The 21,859-nt window shown below is 41.4% G+C and overlaps 1 protein-coding gene across 2 annotated transcripts in view; it reads left to right on the top strand.

The window, feature by feature from the left end:
* Positions 1–19,865, top strand: part of LOC143031297 (uncharacterized) — a 61,202-nt gene extending 41,337 nt beyond the window's left edge. The window contains exons 1-6 of one of the 2 annotated variants that reach the window (XM_076194953.1): positions 1,709–1,841; positions 5,514–6,213; positions 8,750–9,066; positions 14,015–14,225; positions 19,296–19,477; positions 19,727–19,865. In XM_076194953.1, the coding sequence (XP_076051068.1) occupies positions 5,542–6,213; positions 8,750–9,066; positions 14,015–14,225; positions 19,296–19,433 (1,338 nt within the window). In that variant the 5' untranslated portion in view covers positions 1,709–1,841; positions 5,514–5,541 and the 3' untranslated portion in view covers positions 19,434–19,477; positions 19,727–19,865. Of the gene's footprint in view, positions 1–1,708; positions 1,842–5,513; positions 6,214–8,749; positions 9,067–14,014; positions 14,226–19,295; positions 19,478–19,726 lie in introns of those variants that run through there. The other variant, XM_076194954.1, reaches the window with a different exon arrangement.
* The last annotated feature ends 1,994 nt before the right edge of the window (positions 19,866–21,859 follow it).

The raw sequence follows: 21,859 nt of genomic DNA on the forward strand, positions 1-21,859 counted from the left end.
ATAGGACCCGGGAACCTCACTTTGAACAGCCAGGTGACGTTCACGGGCCCGCTGCGCCAACTCCCTCGAAATTTGGTCGGAAGTGGTTAGACCTTATATCCTTAGATCTTGGTCCTAGCTACTCCACTGGAACAGCCGCCTCGCCAACCGTCGCTGTTACAAGTGACCCTCAGCTCCAAGACCTTCTCCCTCCTATCATCGATGGAGGAATTCCAGCTCCAGAATTCAGGCTTGACAAATACTCACCTGATTCGGTGATTAAAAGATTATTGTGTAGACCAAGATCTAAGAATATAAGGTCTAACCACTTCCGACCGAATTTCGAGGGAGTTGGCGCAGCGGGCCCGTGAACGTCACCTGGCTGTTCAAAGTGGGGTTCGCGGGCCCTATAGCTGTCAGTTGAAGCTGGCGCGTCGTTCGGGAATGACGTTACCTTCGCTCGCACCGCTCCACGCAATTAGTTATATTCTGACAAATATTATATAAAATATATATATAAATATATATAAAATATTATAGTTCCTGTCTATATATATGAATATATAATATATATGATATATAATGTATATGTATATATATATATAATATATAAAATATTATAGTTCCTGTCTTCCTTGGCGTTTCACAGTTTTCTTTAGTGTTTCACAAAGAGAAAACGGACCCAGCCTAATGACGTCAGAAGCTGCGCACAATAATTCAAACGGTCTGACCTGTATATTTAGACCTTGGTGTAGACAGGAGTTTGATTTCTTCCTTCGTTGGCCATAGCAGAACACTACAGCATTATGCCGTCCAAAGCATAAATACCCAACCAGCGGCGGCGCCAGGAATTTTTAGTTGGGGAGGCTAAGGGGGGGGGGGGCTGAGCAATTTTTTTGGGGGGGCCTGAGCCAATTTTTGGGGGGGCTAATAATAATATGATAATACACATATATTATCCTCATTTCAGAAGGGGAGGGGGTTAATGGTTGGGCTAGCACTGATGGCTGACAAATCTTTAGCACTGGCAATTAAAGATTCCACTTAATAAAATTATTTCAATGAGTGTTTTAAATTTTCAATTTGCTCATTTCAGTTGGGGGGGCTAATGGGGGGTGCTGGTCACTTTTTGGGGGGTTAAAGCCCCCCCCCAAGCGCCCCCCCCCCCTGGCGCCGCCACTGTACCCAACGTTCATTGGACTCGAAAAAAAATGCAAGTGCACATTCACCGAATGAAATGTATATAATGATAATAGTGACTGTTTATTGTGATTACATTGCTGGCAATACTAAAATTTGACATAGACGACAAAACATTACATGAATATAGGCTATTACAGTTAGAACATTGCAGTAGAACAAAACGAATTAGTTTACGTTCAAAGCAAATTTCCCTGTACACTATAAATGCATCTAGAATATATTACACGGCCATTTCCTTCGCCTTGTAGCAAATACTTGGGAAACGATAGTAAAGTATGACGACACTGATTTACATATTCTCAAATTATTCCCTCCAATTCACTTAGCATTCGATAATCACACAAAAATATAAAATGTAGGACGAACCTCCCATTTTCGTCATTATTTCCCTATGCTTCATTATTGCAATAATTATGATTATTTTTATAATTTAAAAATGCCCATCTCATTGTTGTGCAGTGTTGGATAGAAATACTTTTGAAGGGAGAAAGAGGTGCGACGTTAATCTTCCTCCACCTCCTCCCAACTTCATTCATGAGACGATATGGACGCCTGATAACTGATTAATCTTATCAGTCTTCGGTCTGTCTTCAGTGGTAACGTTAGGATTTTTCCGATTCTTTGTCTGCTGGGCAATCCTGATCCCTGGATAGTTTAAGGTACGAATTAGTGCTCCTCAGCTCGAAAGTCGACATTTGCTTAATTCGCAAATGTAGAGGCGGTCTACATTCTGTAAGGGCAGGTTGTAGTGCTGGGCAAATACCGCTAATCTCAGTACCGGAATTACCGGTAAACAACAATGCCGTTATCGGAATTACCGGTATTTTACCGGTAAAAGACTCGTGAGGTAGTAGTCGCCTTTATGACTTAAATCTTTGAATAAATTTCATCCTACTATGGTGTGTAGTCACAACCCCATTGCATATTCTGTATATTGAAATAAAGTAAAAATTTCGATAGCCAGTTCTATTTTGTTTACGATATTGTGTTTATGGAGATATCTGGCAACTCCTCCCACCAATCGGAAGCAAAGTATGATTCTCAACAGTAAACACATGATTTTGAATTTTATAGATATCAGTGCGTTATCAAAGTTAGAGGTAGAAGCATGCCGCCTATCTACAGTATCCAGCCTCCCAGTTTAACTGTCTCTCCTGAAAAATCAATGTTTTTGTCCTTTAATAAGCTATATGTCTGGTTCTATTTTACATATTATTTTGATTGTTATGTCATTGTAAAGGGAAAAAGTCATACTTTAATTGGTGCTACTTTAGTATGCTATCTACCGCGCAAGTGAGTGAAAGGAGGGTGTCTGAGGGTGGGTGTGGTGTATAAACTTTTGTCCGCCTCTGCATGCATGGGTCTATGTTTGGAGGGTGCATGTGGGAGTGGGAGTTTTGTTAATACACACACATACACATATAAAGCTTTGACTAAATTGTAATAAATGTTTTCTTAAAAACTAACCTAAACTGACTGATTTGTAATAGATGTTTTCCTAAAAACTGCTTTTAATGTTCCCTTGTTTTAATACTTATTTCATACAAATTAGCCCAGCACGTGATCCAAAGACCAAGGTGAATACTCTAGGATATATTAGATTTCATTGTTAGCACATTTTTTTTATTTATTTCCTCAATTATCTTTTCATCTTCCCCTTACTGCCATCTCTTCCATTATCATCTCTCCATCTCTACCTTTTACCTTTTCTTCTCTACTTGATTCGCCTCCTCTACCTCTCTTTATTTCTTTCCAAGACATCTTTTTATTACTTTCAAAATTTTCTGTCATACTCCTACCCCATTTCACATCTGGTCTCCTCTTTGCCTCCTTTACCTTTTGCTTTACTTCTCTTTTCTTTTCTTTGTACATCTCATATGACTCCCCCGTCCTCTTTTGTAACCAATCTGTGAATGCTCGCTTCTTCTCTTCTACAACCTTCTTTGTTTCCTCATCCCACCATTCACTACCCTTTCTTCTATTTCCCCCTGTCCTTCTTGTTCCACACACCATCCTTGCACACTTTAAGACTCCCTCCTTGAGCCATCCCCATTCCTCCTCCACACCCATCTCTGCTCCATCCTTTACTCCCTCCCACTCCTCCTTCAGCTTCTTTTCGTACTCCTTCTCCTTTTCCTTTTCATTCAAGGAGTTCACTCTAACAACCTCCCTACCTATGTACAGTTGTGATATTTCCTGTGCTTGCTGAAGAGGCGGAAGTAACCAATTTCCTGCAAAGGCAACTATAGCAACAGAAGAGAGGGTGGATGGCACTAATGTGTTTGACGCTGTTAACTCCCCAGATTTGGTCTCCATTCTTTTGCTGACTGGCTTGAAGAATGAGGATATTTTTGGCAAGACCCTCTTTCTGCAGGTGGAAAAGCTGCATTCTTGCAATCCTCAGCACTGTGGTCAGTCAGAGGCCTGTCCACATTGTCAGTGAGCCTGAGGAAGGTGTCAACAGTAGCTAAAGGATTGTACCTCCACTTCCTCCACAGGGTTCTCAGGGTGCATTACTTCCTTTGCTTGTTCCTCCTCTGGTGGTGGTACCCAGGCACTTCCAAAACCCACTCCTGGACATTCTCCTCTTGCAACTCGCCCTGGCCAGTCTATATTTACTCAACTGTAGTATACAGGAAAGGAAGACTGCCCACTGGGTCCCATCTCCTATTCTCTCTTTTTTTTTTTTTTTTTCTTCATCTTACCTCGCCTCAAATTTATGTGCAGCTTCATCTTAATCTGTATCCTTGATTTCCAATTATCTATATGGAAAACTGTGCCAGCCTGCCAATTGTGGGGTCTCAAAACCCTTAAATAAATCACAACCAAGTGCAGAAATTTTCATCGTCTCCAGCAATATGCAGCTTCCCTCATAAAGCTTGGTTGACAATCCGAGTTATCTAACACTTATCTGAGGGCACAAAACTGTGCGACTTGTTCAATATCAAAGGTATTCAGGTCCGATTAAGGTGGGGTTTAGTGTACTTCCGAACCTTAACCTAACCTACTCTCGTTCTAGCAACCTAATGTCTAATGAGAGGGACTGATAATGGGAGCCTGCTCATGGTGGTCCTGTGAAGTGGATATCTGATAGAACCAATTCCCATAACTCTGTATGGAAAAAGGTTGTGGTACTTCTGCAGGTAACTGAATCTGCTCTCAGGGATTGTTGCCTCCTCTATAAAAGCAGGTGGCAAAGGCCTTGTGGTGGTTTGGTCCCAAACTCTTGGGAGTTGGGAGAAGTCCATAGGTGCAGCCGCACCAGGACCTCAGTTCAACCCTTCTAAGTTACCAGAAGAGACTGGATGACCGCATCGCAGACAACTGTCCAGGATGCAAGACACCATACCATACAACACATTATGAAAGACTGTATTGTATACAATCATGCATGCCAGCAATGCAATATACACTCTATAAGTGATTTGTGAGAAAATTCTGTTCCATCTGTGGCATTCCTCAGTGAGAGGGGCCTGTTTGGTGTTTAGCCAGATAGTCCAAGGAACAACGACAACAAGGAGTCGTGCCTAAGGGTGTTGGTACACGAGTGTCCCAAGTGGACCCAAGCTCCTCTCTGTTCAGAATTTCTTTCAGAGGGGCCTGTAAGTCCAAGGACCATTGTGTGATCATATGGGGCTACAGATTTCCAGTCAGAAACTCTAGGCAACAGATGTGCTAACATGCAGATTAAGATCATAGGAGTTAAAGACAAGGAAGACTGTAGGTATTTGCAAATAGACTTGGATAACATATACACGAGGAGATAAGAGTGGCAAAAGAATCCTGATGTCAGAAATTGTGAAGTATCGGAAATTGGAAATAGGTTAAAGAAAAGAGTCATCATTGAATTATTTAATGAGAAGTGAGACAGTTACATATGCAAAAGAGGAAAAAGTTGTAGGAATGATGATGAGGACTCATCACCGGATAGTCATATTGGTAAAATTGTGAGGCAGACATAGGAATTCATGTGTCAGATATACATTATCAGCAAATATTATCATGATGAATAATTGTTCCTTCATTCATGTTAACAAACATCAAAAACTGAACTGGTACCAACACTGAAGCTGTTGAACACCACTACTCATGCTGATCTGACATCATCCTGCCTTGCACCACCTTCCTCATGAATTCATTCTTCATTAAGTCCTTCCATTCCCACACACTCCCTTTAACTAAGGATATAGTTTCTATCTTGTTCTTTTGCAGGATACCTTGTTATGTTTCCCTCTCTCCCTCACTCCCTCTCACTCTCCATATGCACATCATGCAATTTACTATCCTCATTGCTATTGTAATTATATCTTCCTTTACTTCTTTTTCTGCAGACTGTAGGACATCTTCCCCTAACAAAGCATGGTGTTGTGCCCAATCTGCCAAGAGAAGTTCAGCAAAGACAAGAAACTAGTGGTGTTGAAGTGTCACCACTCCTTTTGTTTTCCATGCTTGGAGAAGTTACACCATCTCAATAACGGCATAATATCATGTGCCAAATGTAATTACATTGAATATTTTGAAGACATTAGAGAAATGTCCGTCAACTTTGATAAAGAGACGGAGATGGCATGCCTTAGTATGCAGAAAGTGGAAGTTTCCACAAGTCCCTCTATAAAGGGGGAGTCACAGTGGGATTCTTGTCCCGTGCACAAAGGACCGCTGTCTCTGTGGTGTACAGAGTGCCTGAAGGCCATCTGCCCCGAGTGCAGGGAGTTCCACCGAGCTCAGCAACACCAAGTGGTTGATCACACACAGGCCAAACACCTTCTTCTGTCCCAGTACAGCCACGACGGCCAGGATTTCCTTGAGTGGTTGGTCAAGGTTGATGCGGCAATACAAGAGATGATCAAGGCCACCCAGGTCTCAGTAATGTCACTCAGTCAAGTGGTGTCCTTTGTTCAGGGTCACATAAGGGAGCTGAAGAACCAGAATAAGGTGCTGCAGGAAACCACTTCCCTGGAGACTGTGGAGGACTTACTCCAGCAGAGGTCACGTCGGTGCAAGAGGATTCGAATAGATGTCCAGATGCAGGTAAATTTCTTGACTTGTTACATCCAATTGTTTATTTTTTTTTTCTTCTTTTTTACCTTTGCTATTATTAGTGTCTATAAAATACTAAAGACCCTTTCCTCCTGATAAGGGAGGTGTCCAAGTCAAAACACACACATCACAAACAAGTGAAACATATTCATTTACCCCTCTCATCCCCTCGGGGATGAAGGATAACTCTACCCTTCATCACACTTATGGTCAAAACCAGTGCAGTGAGGGACAGTTCCTCCATGGTGGGACCAGGCAACCAGAGCAATTTACCCCCCACCTATTGTGATCCTCCCCTCCTCGTTCACAGTCCCACCATTCAGATCTGTCTTTTGACCGTTCCCATCCCACCGTTTTCAAGCAGTGACATAGAACCATATTCCTACATTTACACAACGTTTCTTTCCTGGGCAATCTTCGGGAGGACCTGAGGGGCTCAATGTTTCCAGTCAGTGAAACTGAAGGCAACAATTATTATTGTTAAGAAAAAATTATGATACATATACCAAAGGCTTCCTCCCCCCACCTTACAAGGGAGGTAGCCAAAAAATAAAGGCATGAAATCCACTCCCACCCATTCCATCCCCACATACAGACGCTCCTCAACTTACGTTTTAGTTACGTTCCGAACAGCCGAACGTAACGTGAAAATGAATGTAAGTTGTTACTGTACTATACATCCATAAATTCTATTACTGTATCTTATGAAGCACCCCTAAATCATTAATTATAAACATAACATTGTAAAATAATAACATTAATTTCAAATAAATTAAATTCAAGCAACATAAATTTAGATGGTGGAGGAGAAGGAGGGGGAAGAGGAGGAGGAGGCAAGGCACGTTCAGTCTGTCGTTTGTGCCATGTAAACAATGGAGGCAGCATCATGAGTAAGTATCGTTTGAACTACGGAGAGCGCGCTAAACTCAAAAATTCACTCAAAAAAAAAAATACAATTTTTTTTTTACAGTCAGTTCAAACGTAAAATCGAAAAAACGTAAAACGAATGAACGTAAGTAGAGGAGTGTCTGTACTCCACTCCCATCCATTCTATCCCCACATACTCCACTCCCATCCAACCCCCTCCCTCCCTCTTATAATTGTTGTCTTCCATTTCGATGACTAGAAACATGCAGGCCCACATGGCTAGGCATGAAGTGCAGAGGTAATTATCAAACCCTATCTAGTGTTAGTTAGACCCATCCTTGACCATATAGTATAGTTTTGGTCTCCATCTTATAGAATTGACATCACTTCACTGGAATCAGTACAGAGGAGAATGACTAAAATGATACAATGGTCAAAAATTTGCCTTTTGAAAGGCTAAGGCACTGTGACTTACACTCTCTGGAAAGACACAGAGTGTAGGGTGATCTGATAGAGGTGTTTAAGTGGATCAAAAGCTTTAACAAGGGTGATGCACACAAGGTTATCGTATTAAGACAATAAGGCAGGACTTGCAGCAATGGATATAAATTGGACAAATTTGGGTCGAAGATAGAAATAGGCAAGAATTGGTTTACCAGTAGGGTGGTCAACAAATGGAATAGACTTAGGAACCATGTAGTGAGCGCTGAAATTCACAGTTGTTTTAAAAAACAGACAACTTTATGGATGGGGATGACAGGTGGTAATGGACATGGAACTGCTTAGTGTAGGCATCACGGTCTCTTGCAGTCTCCTTCATATGTTCTTACACATGCCCATCTGATGATTCGGCTTAATGTCACAAAAGTCCCCATCATCAGGAGGCTAGGACAGTGCCCCTTGACAATTTTGTAGTGTGGAATTTAATGAAGCATGCCCTTAGTTAAACTTGCTGGTGGCAGACCTCTGCTGCAAGTAGCAACGCCCTAACCCACTTGGCCACGGAGCATTCTACTACTTGTGTAAAAAATTTTACCACATTCACCCAACATCTCAGTACCTATATATATAATATGTTCCCCAAAGCTTCTCTGTTGGCCCTGTCATACACTTCCAGGTCTATAAATGCCCTTACCTTTTGCTCAATACCTTACCACAAAAGCCTAACCTAACCCCAACTCATGAGAACATACAGTAATTCAAAATCAGTTGAGTTGTGTATTACCAAAGAAGGGCACTTCCAGATTCCCACATTTTCCTCCCATCATCTTCCCAAATGATATAAGCTGTTGAAATAACAGGATTAGTTGAATCCATGTGTTAGCTATAAGGAAAAAAAAAAAAAAACTAGGAATTGTGGAAAATTGTACTTATATGAAATAGGATTACAGACCAGCCACTCAACAGTAGTAATGTGGAAAATCCTCACCATGTTCAGGTGATATATAGTTTTTTATTTGATGGTGAAAAAAAAAGTTTTTACAAGAAGAGTTAGATGTTTATGAATAAGGCACAGGATGTCCAGTTCCTCAGGTGACCAAATGCCCAAGGGAAATGAAAGAAGGTACCCATAAGAAAAGATTCAAACAGTTTAGCCAGATCATGGCTGCAATCACTTCTTTTACTGCCTCCCATGGTTGTTTGATTTTTCCCATTGCAGATACATGGTCCCATACTGGCACTAGGAGAGTTTGCATCTTCAATGAAAAGTCTCCAGCAACTGAACAAAGAGATGAATGAAGGTTTTGCTAAAAGTGGAGCCTCCACCACCTCAGCTTTTCAGCAAGAAGAGAGTGGAGTAAAGAAGCAGAACACTTCAGTGCCCTTGACGAGGACAGTTACCTCCAGTCGTCCCCGGGTCTTTGCACAAAGTGACCCAGCCTCACTGTCTTCAAATCAAACTGCATGCCTTGACTTACCAGAGGATCTTGGGGCACATTGCACAACCCACCTAAAGATTGTGACTACGAAAGTAAAGTAAGTTTTATTGCTTTTTATGTTTTTATTGTTGTTGGTAGTGTTCCTTTTGATGTAATTGTGGACTGCATCTAGCTTCTGAAGTCCGAGGTGGTAATGGAACTGGGTTGGTACTCATAGTTTTCCAAATGACCATCAGTTTTATTATCAGTGAGTGGGGTTACTCCTTCTATCAGATTGTGCTCTATGTTGTCCCTGTGTAGCAATGCACCAGGTGCCAACAAGTCAGCCATTACAAGAGAGAATGCCATTGCAAGGCTCACCAATGTGCTCACTGCAAATAGAGCCACTTCACCCAGAACTGCCAGGAAAAGATGTTTATGGTGCATAAAGTAACATTTAAGATGAGAATTATGTGTGTATCTATATATATATATATATATATATATATATATATATATATATATATATATATATATATATATGTATGTATGTATATGCAGAAACCACAAGAAAATCAAAGAACAGAATACTAAGTAGTAATAAGAGGAACACAGGAAAGGTCACACCAACAGATAATTTAATAGTGTCATTTGTTCTTTCTTTTATTGCTATATATTTTTTAATTTATGTTTTTATTCTTATTATTCATTATGCGTACTTCTTATTGTATGTTTTGTTGAATATATTTAGTATCAAGGCATCCCACAAAGTGTATATATATTGTTGTCAACTTTTCTGTCTTCCTCTTATTACTATATTTATGGCATCATCCTTTGTATTTCTTTGCACTATGAAGATGCCTTATTAGACAAAAACATTCAGTATTCTGTTCTTTGATTTCCTTGTGGTTTCTGCAAATATCTTTACCCACGCATTATTGTGATTATTCTTGCATATACTTGTGTGTGTGTGTGTGTGTATGTGTATATATGTATACTGTACATATATATGTACATATGAATATATATATATATACATATATATATGTCTATATATATATACATATATATATGTCTATATATATATATATATATGTATATATATATATATATATATATTATATATGTATATATATGGAAAATGGTATGTTATAACACATTTATAAAAGTTCACTATAAACCCACTGTCGGAGAAATAATAACGGAAATAAAGGGAAACTGTATATTTCGACTACTGTCTGTAGTCCTCTTGAGACAACTGTGAAAAAATAGATTGCCAAAGTCATTGGAGAAGAAGCCCAAAAATTTAAGCCTCACATTTAATACTCATATGACTTTCAGCCCATCTGTCAAAGATCTGACAGCGAATATCAGCAGGAAAATAAGCCTAAGATCCACCGCAAGCACATGCTTTGGGCAGTCGATAGAAAATTATTACTGTCTTGAAACAATTCATAAGAACCCCCCTTGGCTACACCTCTGTAGTATGGTTCTTGACAGTCAACAAAGCAAACACAGACGCTCTACAAATAGTACAAATTAAAGCTTTGTGAGTACAGTAATAACAGGATCCATCAAAACAATCCCAATAGGACATCTACATACATAATGTACATATACCAAGAGCTTTTTTCCCCTTTCAAGGGAGATAGCCAAAGTCAGGTATAAATCCACTCCCACCCATTTCATCCCCACATACTCCACTCCCGTTCACCACCCCTCCCTCCCTCTTTCCTTGGCTCCTCCTGGATGATAGGTCATCCCTGCATCTCACCCTCTACCATGGGTCAGAAGCAATGTAGCAAGATACAGCACATCCACACCAAGGCCGCTTCATGTAATTGGTGAACCCCCTCTCCATCCCCTCATGCAGACAAAGAGAAGACAGGGAGAAATCCTTTTGGGCTGCATCAAAATGTCATATACACTCCCTAACCTCCCCTATCCCCCATCCACTCCCATGCATCACAGCATCATCCATTCACAACTGTTCTCCATTCACCCCTATCTTCTGTCTTCTCTCTTCCTTCCTCAACAGACACCTACAAACAGAAACAAAAAAATCTCTCCATAGCATATACGAAAATGATAGATGCATAGTTCTATGCTAGAACACTAAACACTACTCACTCATCTAACTACACCACCACCAACTGGACATAAAAAATACACCTCAGCAACTTACTACTCAAACATACACAACAACATACAACCGGTACCATGCAGTGCATGTACACAAAAACATATTCACACTTGGATTGCTAAAAAGAAGCTCTCCAAGACAGACCACCAAACTCAATGCTCCATCAACTTCCCCCCCCCCCAACACAAGCCCTACTGAAAAATCCCTCTTAAGAGAAATAAAACCCATATTGGCATGCTTGCATTCAGGACACCATCTGGCATAAGACGGTACCAACACAGAATAGGCCTGGCCACAAAATCAAACTGGCCCAGAGGCAACCACCCCACAGAGACACAGAGTACCTCAATCTACAGTGCACCACACCAACAGTCCATAGACAACAATATTATTTCTTCCTTGAGTTTGACTTAGGGGCCTTCCCAATGGCTGTAACCCAGTTACTTGAGAGCCGTGGATCTACTGTAAAGAGACCTGGGCAAAGGTCTGAGTGACTCCAAATGTAAGAGTGATCGCTTTGCTGGGAGAGTAATGTAAATCCAGACAAGAGATCCTTGTTGAGGACTGAAGCCTCTTGGCCAAGTCAACATATCATTTTATTTATTATTTTACTACCAGTGGATTCCCCTGTACACGAGTTTATATGGAAACAGGATGGCTAACAAAGCTGCCAAATTTGGAGCTTTAGCTCCTGAAAGAGGACAGTATCCTGATTCAGCTTGCTACCAGTGACACTGGTAAATCAACCAGTCATCCAGGGGGCTTAGAAACCAGAGTGCACTGCTACTGTGGACTCCCATGGATAGCTGAAGCTTGCCCTAAGAACACTGGCTAGATCCTTTTCTCGCAGTTAGTACCATGCATTGTCCTATTAATGACAAGGTGGTCAGTTATTGATGTACCTATAACACAAAATTGGGATTCTTCCTCTACCACATATTCCTATGCCCTAGAATGCACAGCCACTTTCAGCCACTGCATCACCTACTCTGAGATTCTTACAACTTTGGAATGCTTCCAAGCTAACAGCAATTCTGATATCAAAGACATCATATTCTGGTAGTACTAAAAAGAAAATAGAGAAAAGTGGGAGGTGAGCCAGCTGTTGTTTGCGAATGACACTGCGCTTGTGGCAGGATCGGAGGAGGGATTGAGGAAGTTGGTGACAGAGTTTGGGAGAGTGTGTGATAGAAGAAAGCTAAAGATGAATGTAGGTAAAGTAAGGTGATGAGATGTTCAAGGGGTGAAAGTGGCAGCAGACTGGAAGTGAGCATTAAGGGAGAGCGACTGGAGGAAGCGGATAGTTTGAGATACTTGGGTGCAAATGTGGCAGGAAAATGTGGAGTGGAGGTGGAGTTAGAATATAGATTGAGAAAAGCAAGTAAATGCCTTGGTGGATTAAAAAGAGTAATGAGGTGTAGAAATCTGGGAATGGATGCTAAGAGGAGACTGTATGAAGGAGTGATTGTGCCAACAGCACTGTATGGGGCAGAAACATGGAACATAAGAGAGGAAGAGAGAAGGAGCTTGAATGTGTTTGAGATGAGGTGTCTGAGAAGTATGATGGGGGTTACTAGGCTAGATGGAGTGAGAAATGAGGAAGTGAGTAGGAGAACAAGGGTGGAAAGGGAGTTGGGAGATAGGGTTGATGAAAGAGTATTAGGATGGTTTGGACACATGGAAAGAATGAGTGAAGAAAGACTAGTAAAAGAGGTATGGAAGGCAGATGTGGAGGGAGTGAACATGAGGGGATGTCCTATGATGAGGTGGATGGATGGAGTGAAGGGGGCTTTGGGGAAGAGGGGAATGTCTGTTGAGGAAAGATGGGAGAGGGCAGAAGACAGGGGTGAATGGAGAATGGTTGTATATGGATGATGTTGTGATGCATGAGGTGGAATGGGCGGGGGGAGGGGGGGAGGTAGTATGTGTGAGCAAAATTTGACGCAGCCTGAAGGGATTTCTCCCTGTCTTCTCCTTTTGCATGGAGGGATGGAGAGGGGGGGGGTCGCCGATTTAATGAAGCGGCCTTACTGTGGATGTGCTGTGTCTTGCAACACTGCTTCTGACCCAGGGCAGTGGACAAGGTGCAGGGATGACCCGTCATCCAGGAGGTGCTAAGATAAGAGGGAGGGTGGAGGGGTGTGGAGTGTATTCAGGGATGGAATGGGTGGGAATGATTTTATACCTTTTTCCTTTTTGGCTACCTCCCTTGTAAAGGGGAAAAAGCCTTGGTATATGTATGTACTAAAAAGAATATTAAGAAATTAGAAAGAATCCAAAGAGCAATGACAAAGATGGCACCAACACTCTCCAAATTGACATACAAACAAAAATTGTCCAAATTGGAACTACCAACTCTGGAACAAAGAAGAGAAAGAGGAGATCTACTGACTATAGAATCAAGAAAGGAATGGAAATCCTAGAGATGATTTATTAAAGTGGGACAACAGAAAAACAAGAGGACATGAAAAGAAACTCAAACAGGATAATTATATGAGAGATCTGAAAAAGAATAGCTTCCCACACAGAGTGACGGATACTGTACCTGGAATAAATTAGATAAGGCAATAGCGTGTGCAAACACTATTCAAGAATTTAAGCACAAACTTGATGCTGAAAGAAACAAAGATGGGTCACAATGAGCATAGCTCCCTTCCTGTATAATACAACTAGGTAAATACACAGATGCAGTACTGACATCCGAACACCTCATGAGAAAAAAAAAAAAAAAAAAATGGTGTGCCAAGATAAGCTTTTTAAGAACACTGCAACTACTGGTCTTTTCAGTGCAAATGTAAGATATTCCAAAACAGAAATTAATCCCTGGAAATTATAAGTCCATCCCTAAAATAGAGTGCATTGCAGTGACTTGCCTGATGAAAGAAAAGATAAATTGCTAACTCTCTCTCACTCTTTATTGCAGTAATAACTCAAAGGGCTTCTGGGTGACATATGTAGGTGGTGCAGGCCAAACAATTTTTTTAATCAATTGTGACTTAAACGCTGACCAATTGCACCTTCGGATTTGGAGACTAACCCCAGGGGAGAGGCAGATGAAGGAACGAAAGAAGAGTCAAGCTGGTCTTCAGTGGGGCATTGATCATCGTTTCACAATTATACACGACCCAGCACAGGTAAGTCTTTTTAGGATGAGGTACCTGATATACCTTTGATATAATATCAAGGCATCTCTTGATTGATGTTTAGAATTTCATTCATTTGTACACGCGCATAGATATCCACCCAACTTTTGTATTTGCTTGAGTCTCCAAGGCAAACACTTAATTGGGTTTTGGAAAAGAAAAGAAAAGAAAAAAAAAAGGCAGGATTTCAAAGGTATGAATTAGTTTTGCAGAAAAATCGTAAAGGTTTCTAGAATGTACCATGAATTGAGCTGTATCAGATACTTGGCAAATGATCCAGAGGTACTGTAGTTTGTGAACAGAAACTGTACCGTGGTGGCAATTATGATGCCTCAAGGCCCTGACCATTCTCTCAAAACCATAGCAGCTGTCTTCTGAGCTGGGTTGTGTACATATCCACTAGGTGTTCATGTCTTTTCCTGCCTCACACATACACATAACACACTTTAGAGTTTGACCTAGCCACTTATAATGTTCATGATGTATGTAAATCACATGATAGATGTTATAGCAGACAACCTTAGCATCTTTGCAGATGATTCAAAGACCATGGGAAAAAAATTCTTTAAGAAGTCTGCAAAATATTGCAACAAAATATTGACAGTATATATACCTTGGAGTCAGTTGTGGAAAATCTGCCAAAAATGTAGATTATTGGAAATGAGTAAATGCTCAAGAAGAATGTCAATGAATTACTCTGTGGTAAAAGAGTCGGTTACAAAAGCAAAACAAGACAAAGATCTCAGAGTGCTGGTCACAGATTTATCACCTCAAACGTATCAGCAGAATTATGGGTTAGATTTGGGTCTTGATAGACTTAAGATTGTATTTCAGATTTATGATTGATTAAAATGGTTTAACTCCACAAATTCCCCTCCTATCTATTGGGAGGCTAGGACAGTGTCCCTTACAAAGGACTTTGTCGCGTGGAATTTAATGAACCATAATGCCCTTGAATACTATCATGCTTATGTAGGTTTCACGAGGTGTGTGTACATGAAGATTCTAGCATTGGCTTCCTACATATACCAAAGGCCCTTTCCCCCATACAAAAGGAGGTAGCCAAAAACCAAAGGCATGAAAATCCACTCTCACCCATTCCATCCCCATATACTCCACTCCCATCTGCCCCCCTCCCTCCCTCTTATCTTCGCACCTCCTGGATGACGGGTCATCCCTGCATCTTGCCCACTGCCCTGGGTCAGAAGGAGTGTTGTAAGACACAGCATATCCACAGCAAGGCTGCTTCACTAAATCAGTAACCCCCACCCCCTCCGTCCCCTCATGCAGAAATGGAGAAGGGGAGAAATCCCATCAAGCTGTGTCAGTCAACTTGTTTTTCATACATATTCCCTCACCACCCACCCCATTTCATGCACCACAGCATCATCCATACACAACCATTCTCCATTCACTCCTATCCTCTGTCTTCTCCCTTCCTCAACAGACATTCCCCTCTTTCCCAATGCCCCTTTTATCCCATCCATTCATCTCATCCTTGGTCACAATTTCATGTTCACTCCTTCCATCTCTTTTACTAATCTTTCTTCACTCACTCTTTCCATGTGTCCAAACCATGCTAATACTCTTTCATCAACCCTATCTCCCCTGTTCTCCTCCTCACCTCCTTTTTCCTCACATTATCCAGCCTAATAATTCCTATCATATTTCTCAGGCACCTCATATTAAACACATTCAAACTCCTCCTCTCTTATGTTCCATGTTTCTGCCTCATACAGTGCTGTTGGCACAATCACTCCTTCATACAATCTATTAGCATCCATGCCCAAATGTATTTCTCATTTCACTTTTTAATCCCCCAAGGCATTTACTTGCTTTTTTCAATCTACATTCTACCTCCACCTTTACTCCTCCCTTTCCCTCCACATTCACACCCAAGTATCTAAAACTATCCACTTCCTCCAGTCTCCCTTAATACTCACTTCCAGTCTACTGCCACTTTCTCCCCTTGTATATCTCATCACCTTACTTTTACCCACATTTATCTCCAACTTCCTTCTTTCACACACCTTCCCAAACTCTGTCACTGATTTCCTCAAAATTTCCTCTGATCTTACTACAAGCACAGTTTTGTCAGAAAACAACAACTGGCTTATCTACCACTTTTCTCTATTTCCTTTAACCATCTCCAATCCCCAACCCATTACTCATGCATTTACCCCTCGCACCACCCCATCCATGCATGAATTGAACAACCAAGGCAACATTACACATCCCTGGCGAAGTCCCACCTATACCTCAAACCACTCAATCTCTCCATCTCTGATTTTAACACAAGCTCTATTACTCTTGTAAAAACTCTTGACTGCTCTTAATAGCTTTCCTCCTATCCTATATATCTGCAGTACCTCCCACAGTGCCTCCCTGTCTACCCTGTCATAAGCCTCTACCAAATCCTTAAAGGCCCAAAACTCATCCATACCTTTTCCTATAGCTTTCTCACATATCTGTCTTACCACAAAAATCTGATTCACACAACCCCCACCTGTCCTAAGCCCACACTGTTCCTCCCCTAATCCTCTCAATCAAGGCCCTCCCATATGCCTTCCCAACTACACTCAACAAACTGATCCCTCTGAAACTACTACACTCACATTTGCCCCCCTTTCCCTTGTAAAGTGGAACTATACAGGCACTCCTCAAGTCCTCCGGCACTCTACCCTCTCTCCAGCAAACATTAAATAACCTCACCAGCCCGTCCACCATCACTGTGCCTCCTTTTTTAGACATTCTGCATGACACCCATCCAGCTGAGGTACCTTACCTGCTCCCATCTTCCTGAAACTGCCTTCACTTCATCATTCCTTATTTCTCCTCCATTTTCCTTACTCATCACTTTCATTTTCTTAGTGCTTCCCACTGCAACTACCTTTCCCTCCCAATCCTCCTTCACATTTAGCAACTCCCTAAAATACTCTGCCCATCATCCTCTTACTGCCATCTCTTCCATTATAATATCCATCTACGCCTTTTACCTTTTCTTCTCTACTTGATTTGGCTCCTCTTCCTCTCCTAATTTCTTTCCAAAACATCTTTTTATTACTTTCAAAATCTTCTGTCCTACTCTTACCCCATTTCACATCTGCTCTCCTCTTTGCCTCCTTTACCTTGTGCTTTACTTCTCTTCTCTTTTCTTTGTACCTCTCATATGATTCTCTCATCCTATTTTGTAACCAATCTGTGGATGTTCGCTCCTCTTCTACAACCTTCTTTGCATCCTCATCCCACCACTCACTACCCTTCCTTCTATTTTCTCCTATCCTCCTTGTTCCACACACCATCTTTGCACACATTGTGACTCTATCCTTCATTCCCTCCCACTCCTCAGCTTCTTGTACTCCTTTTCTCTCTCATTTAAGCAGTTTACTTTAAGCACATCCCTACCTTCTGTCCTTTTCCTCTTTTTCCATCTATCCTCCACCAAAAATTATGTAATATTCCCCCCACTCTCTCTCCTTAGAATATGTACATCCTTAACTTGCTACTATTCTCCTGGTTACCACTAAATAGTCCATTAACACTACCACCCTTCCATCCACCACCCTCTCCCATGTGTACTTATGCTTGACTTTCTTCCAAAACACTGTATTTGCTATCATCAATTCTCTTTCTAGACACATGTCCACCATCAACTCTCCACTACAATTTTTTCCTGGAACTTCATACTTCCCAACCACTCCATCTATTGGTTCATTTCCTACCCTGGCATTAAGGTCTCCCAATAGCACTACATTGACATTTCTTCCTAAACCCTCTACGTACTCATTTAGATCTATCCAAAAATCCTCCCATTCCTCTACACTCTTCTCACTACCAGGCCCATATGCACTTACAAAGGATGTGTGGCTCTGGTCCATAGGGGTGTCCCATATAGACCCCAAAGTACCAGCTGTATGCTACTTAACAGATTTTAACCCCACAATAACATGCATCCAATACCCCAGCTTCCTGATTATATTTTGTAGATGTAGCTGAGTATAACATCTGTAACTTTATATTCTATAATGCAGTTATTGTGATGCATCATTGTACATCAGGCAGCTAATGTACACGCAAATATTTGGCTCGTACTGAAGAGGTGAACTTTGTCAGGTTTGGAATTGCCATCCACTCGATCTTTGCCTCAAGTAATGATGCTCTAACCTGCTCAATAAATAAATAAATAAATAAATAAATAAATAAATGAATAAAAAAAAAACAGTGGTGTGCTCTTTACCTAAGGTGAAAGATGTAAACAGAATTGGGAAAATGAAAAGAGGACTGACCAAATAGGTTCCTAGCTTTGTAGATTAAATGTATGAGATTGAAAGCATTGGGCCTCAAATCATTTGAAAAGAAGAGAATAAGATGTGACTGCATAGAAGTATTCTGGACATTGAAAGTACTAGATGGAACTAACAGATGCTAATTGGCTTGGGATGAGAGAGAGGCATATGATAATGGAAACAAGTTAAGAAACAAGAAAGGAAAAAAAAAAAAGTTTCAAGCAATACATCTTTCCATACAAATGCATTGACTCCTAGAATACCTTAGAAGTTAATATAACTCAAGCTAAATCTATAAGTGAATTCAAAACTAGTTTTGATAGCTGGAGGACAAGTCAGGTTGGAGGGAGGTTACTAGTGGAGTCCCACAAGGGTCACTGATGTTATCTTTCCTCCCTTGTGCATCCAAAGCCTCTGCACCCCATCCATTCAATTCATGTACTCGTAACTTTCTCCTCTTACACACCTTTCCATGCTCAGTCGTCAACTTCTTTGGTCTCTCCTCAGAATCATTGTCAAGTAGAGTGTCATTTGCAAACAGCCGAATACTTCCATGTTGCCCTCCCACCAATTCCAAGTTTCTTCTTAACAGTCTTGTATTTACCTGCTCTACCACCCTATATGTTGTACAGCCATGAATTTGAAGCCAAGTTTGAGAGATGAAAACAAAGAAATTGGCCTTGTGAATGTGGTTCTATTCCTGTAAGAACAATTAGGTAAAATGTACAGACACATCCTCTCTTACCAAAACTGATTTTTGTGTTCTTGTTGGCAGTATGCGATCCTCCTTGATGGGACTGTGTTGGGCTATGTAAAAAAAAGGAACGGCCACAATCAGGTCACCAAGATAAAGGTGGGGAGTTGGAGTAGTACCAAGGTTGATGTATCAATGTCATCAGTAGAGACAGACTAATGCTGCTCATCTCACTGCTGATAACTGAAGACAACATGAGACAGGTGCACGTCTTATCTAGTCTAGTCTTCCTACATCTCTTTTTTTTTCAGTAAATGCTACATTCTAACTTCATTACAGCTTGGTTATATTTATATTGTTAAACCTGCTTTCTATGAAATTGTAAACTGATTTCCCAAGATACATAACTTCTGTAATTATTTCAATTTTGTACATAACTGTTGTACATAACTATATATGGACTGGTTTGGACTAATTACTATTATTGTTATTTTGTTTATTTTTGTTTTCAGATTGTAGCCAGGCACGGATCCAAGGGGGGGGGGGGCGGCTGAGGGGGCTGAAGCCCTCCCCAAATTTGTTCTTCCATGAATCATTGTAAGGATGTCATTTAATCGATTTTAGTACTTTCTGATGTTTTGCCAGGTCCAGGGGTTAAATAAACTGACAGCATGTGTGCGGTATTTCGGCAGACTTGTGCTGTGTTTGGCATTTGTTTAATTCCATTTATCTGTTTTGTGCTGCGTGCGTTGTAGGGCGCCCAGGGTCGTGTCTCAGTTGCGCTGAAAAGGGATAGAAAGGAGATATACCATGTTCGTTGGCCGTTTAACATACCTGTATTGTCACCTATATGATTGTTTTGTGTTGTTGAAGCAATCAATCAAGAAGTATCATCTGCAAACAGTAAGTATTCAGGAATACCACAGGCTTTATAGATATCGTTAATGTAAATCAAAAACAAAATAGGACCTAGAATACTACCTTGAGGTACCCCCATACTTACACCCATTAATCTCGATTTAACACCGTTAAATAAGACAACTTGATTACGATTAGATAAATATGACTGAAACATCTGAAGTTCAAAGTCTCTTATTCCGTACTCAGCCATTTTCATCAATAGAATAATATGATCAACTGTGTCAAAAGCCTTTTTAATGTCTAGAAAAACCGCGGCCATTTGCGTCCGTCACTTCAGCGGAGGTCAGCTAAGGGAGGACTTCCTTGGCTTTGTTCACGCCAAGGATCTGACTGGGGAAGGCCTGGCTCGCCTCCTGCTTAGCACAGTAAAGAGTGTCGGCCTCAGCATGGGCAACTGCCGTGGCCTCTGTTTTGGTGGTGCCAGTGCCATGATGGGAAAGTTTCGCGGGTGTGCAGCTGTGGTAGTGCTAGAATACCCGCTCGCAAAGACGATTCATTGTTTCAGTCATCGTCTCAACCTCGTCTTGACCAAGGCCTGTGACACCAAGGAGGTAAAGCTCGCTCTCCAGACTCTCACCGAGGTGTATAACTACATTTATTCCTCAAACATGCGCTCGATGAGGTTTACTGAGCTCGTAATAGACCACACGTCCACGAAGCGGAAGAAGCTGGTCAGCCTCTGCGCTACTAGATGGGTTGAGCGACACGACTCAGTCATTGTGTTTATGGAATTGCTGCCAGTTATTGCCGTCTTTCTGGAGAACGAGAGCAACTCGGACGCGATGGCGGGACTACTACTAATAGCAATCCGAGAGCCGCGCTATCTGATTGGTCTCGCCGTCGCTGAGTCTGTGCTAGCTCACACTGTGGAGCCGAGCCAAGCCCTGCAGTCCCCTATGGTCGATCTAGTGTCAGTGTACGCTAGGATTGGTGATGTGGTGACGCATCTAAACAAGACCCGGGAAGGTGCACTGACCAGCTTCCAGGGCATCTTCAAGAAGGCAGAGGTGCTCCTCCAGGACATCGAGACCTTGAGCCTCGTGAAGGCGGAAGCAGAGCGCTGTTATTCAACAACAATGAAGTTCGAATCCATTGGAGATGCCCTTGCCCACGCCCAGACCTGAATGTATCCGAACCTGGCCAAGCTCCTCCTAGTTTTGATCACGCTCCCAGTCTCGAACACAGAGGCCCATCGATCATTTTCAACCCTGAAGCGACTGAAGACCTACCTAAGGAATACTATGGGTCAAGATTGCCTCAACAACCTGGCGCTACTCGGCGTTCACAATGAAATTAATATTGAAATAGACAGTGTAATCAATGTATTTGCCCAAAAAAACTGGAGGTTGATGTTCGTGTGAGCTCCCATGAACAATGCTGTGTGTTATTAATGTAATTTAGATACTTTTATTAACAGGTTCAGAAGTTTATACACGTTTTTGTTTGTATTTCTGTTTTTTAAAGCTACTTTTATTTTTTATTACTTCCATGAGTCCATGTGCACTAACACTACACACGGAGCCTGCAATAATTTCTCTCTATGCGAGAGTATACTTGTGCCAGTGCCTTATCACCGACTAGCATAAGTGTGTAACAATATAAAACGAATATACATTCTATTATATACAGGTACTCCTCGTTTAACGACCTACTCGGTTAGCGACGACGCTGAGTTACGACGGGCTTTATGACAGACGTTTAACGTAAATCTCCCGAAGTTACGA

Source organism: Oratosquilla oratoria, chromosome 12 (assembly GCF_046742065.1).
Source record: "Oratosquilla oratoria isolate Oo_2021 chromosome 12, ASM4674206v1, whole genome shotgun sequence".
NCBI lineage: Eukaryota > Metazoa > Arthropoda > Malacostraca > Stomatopoda > Squillidae > Oratosquilla > Oratosquilla oratoria.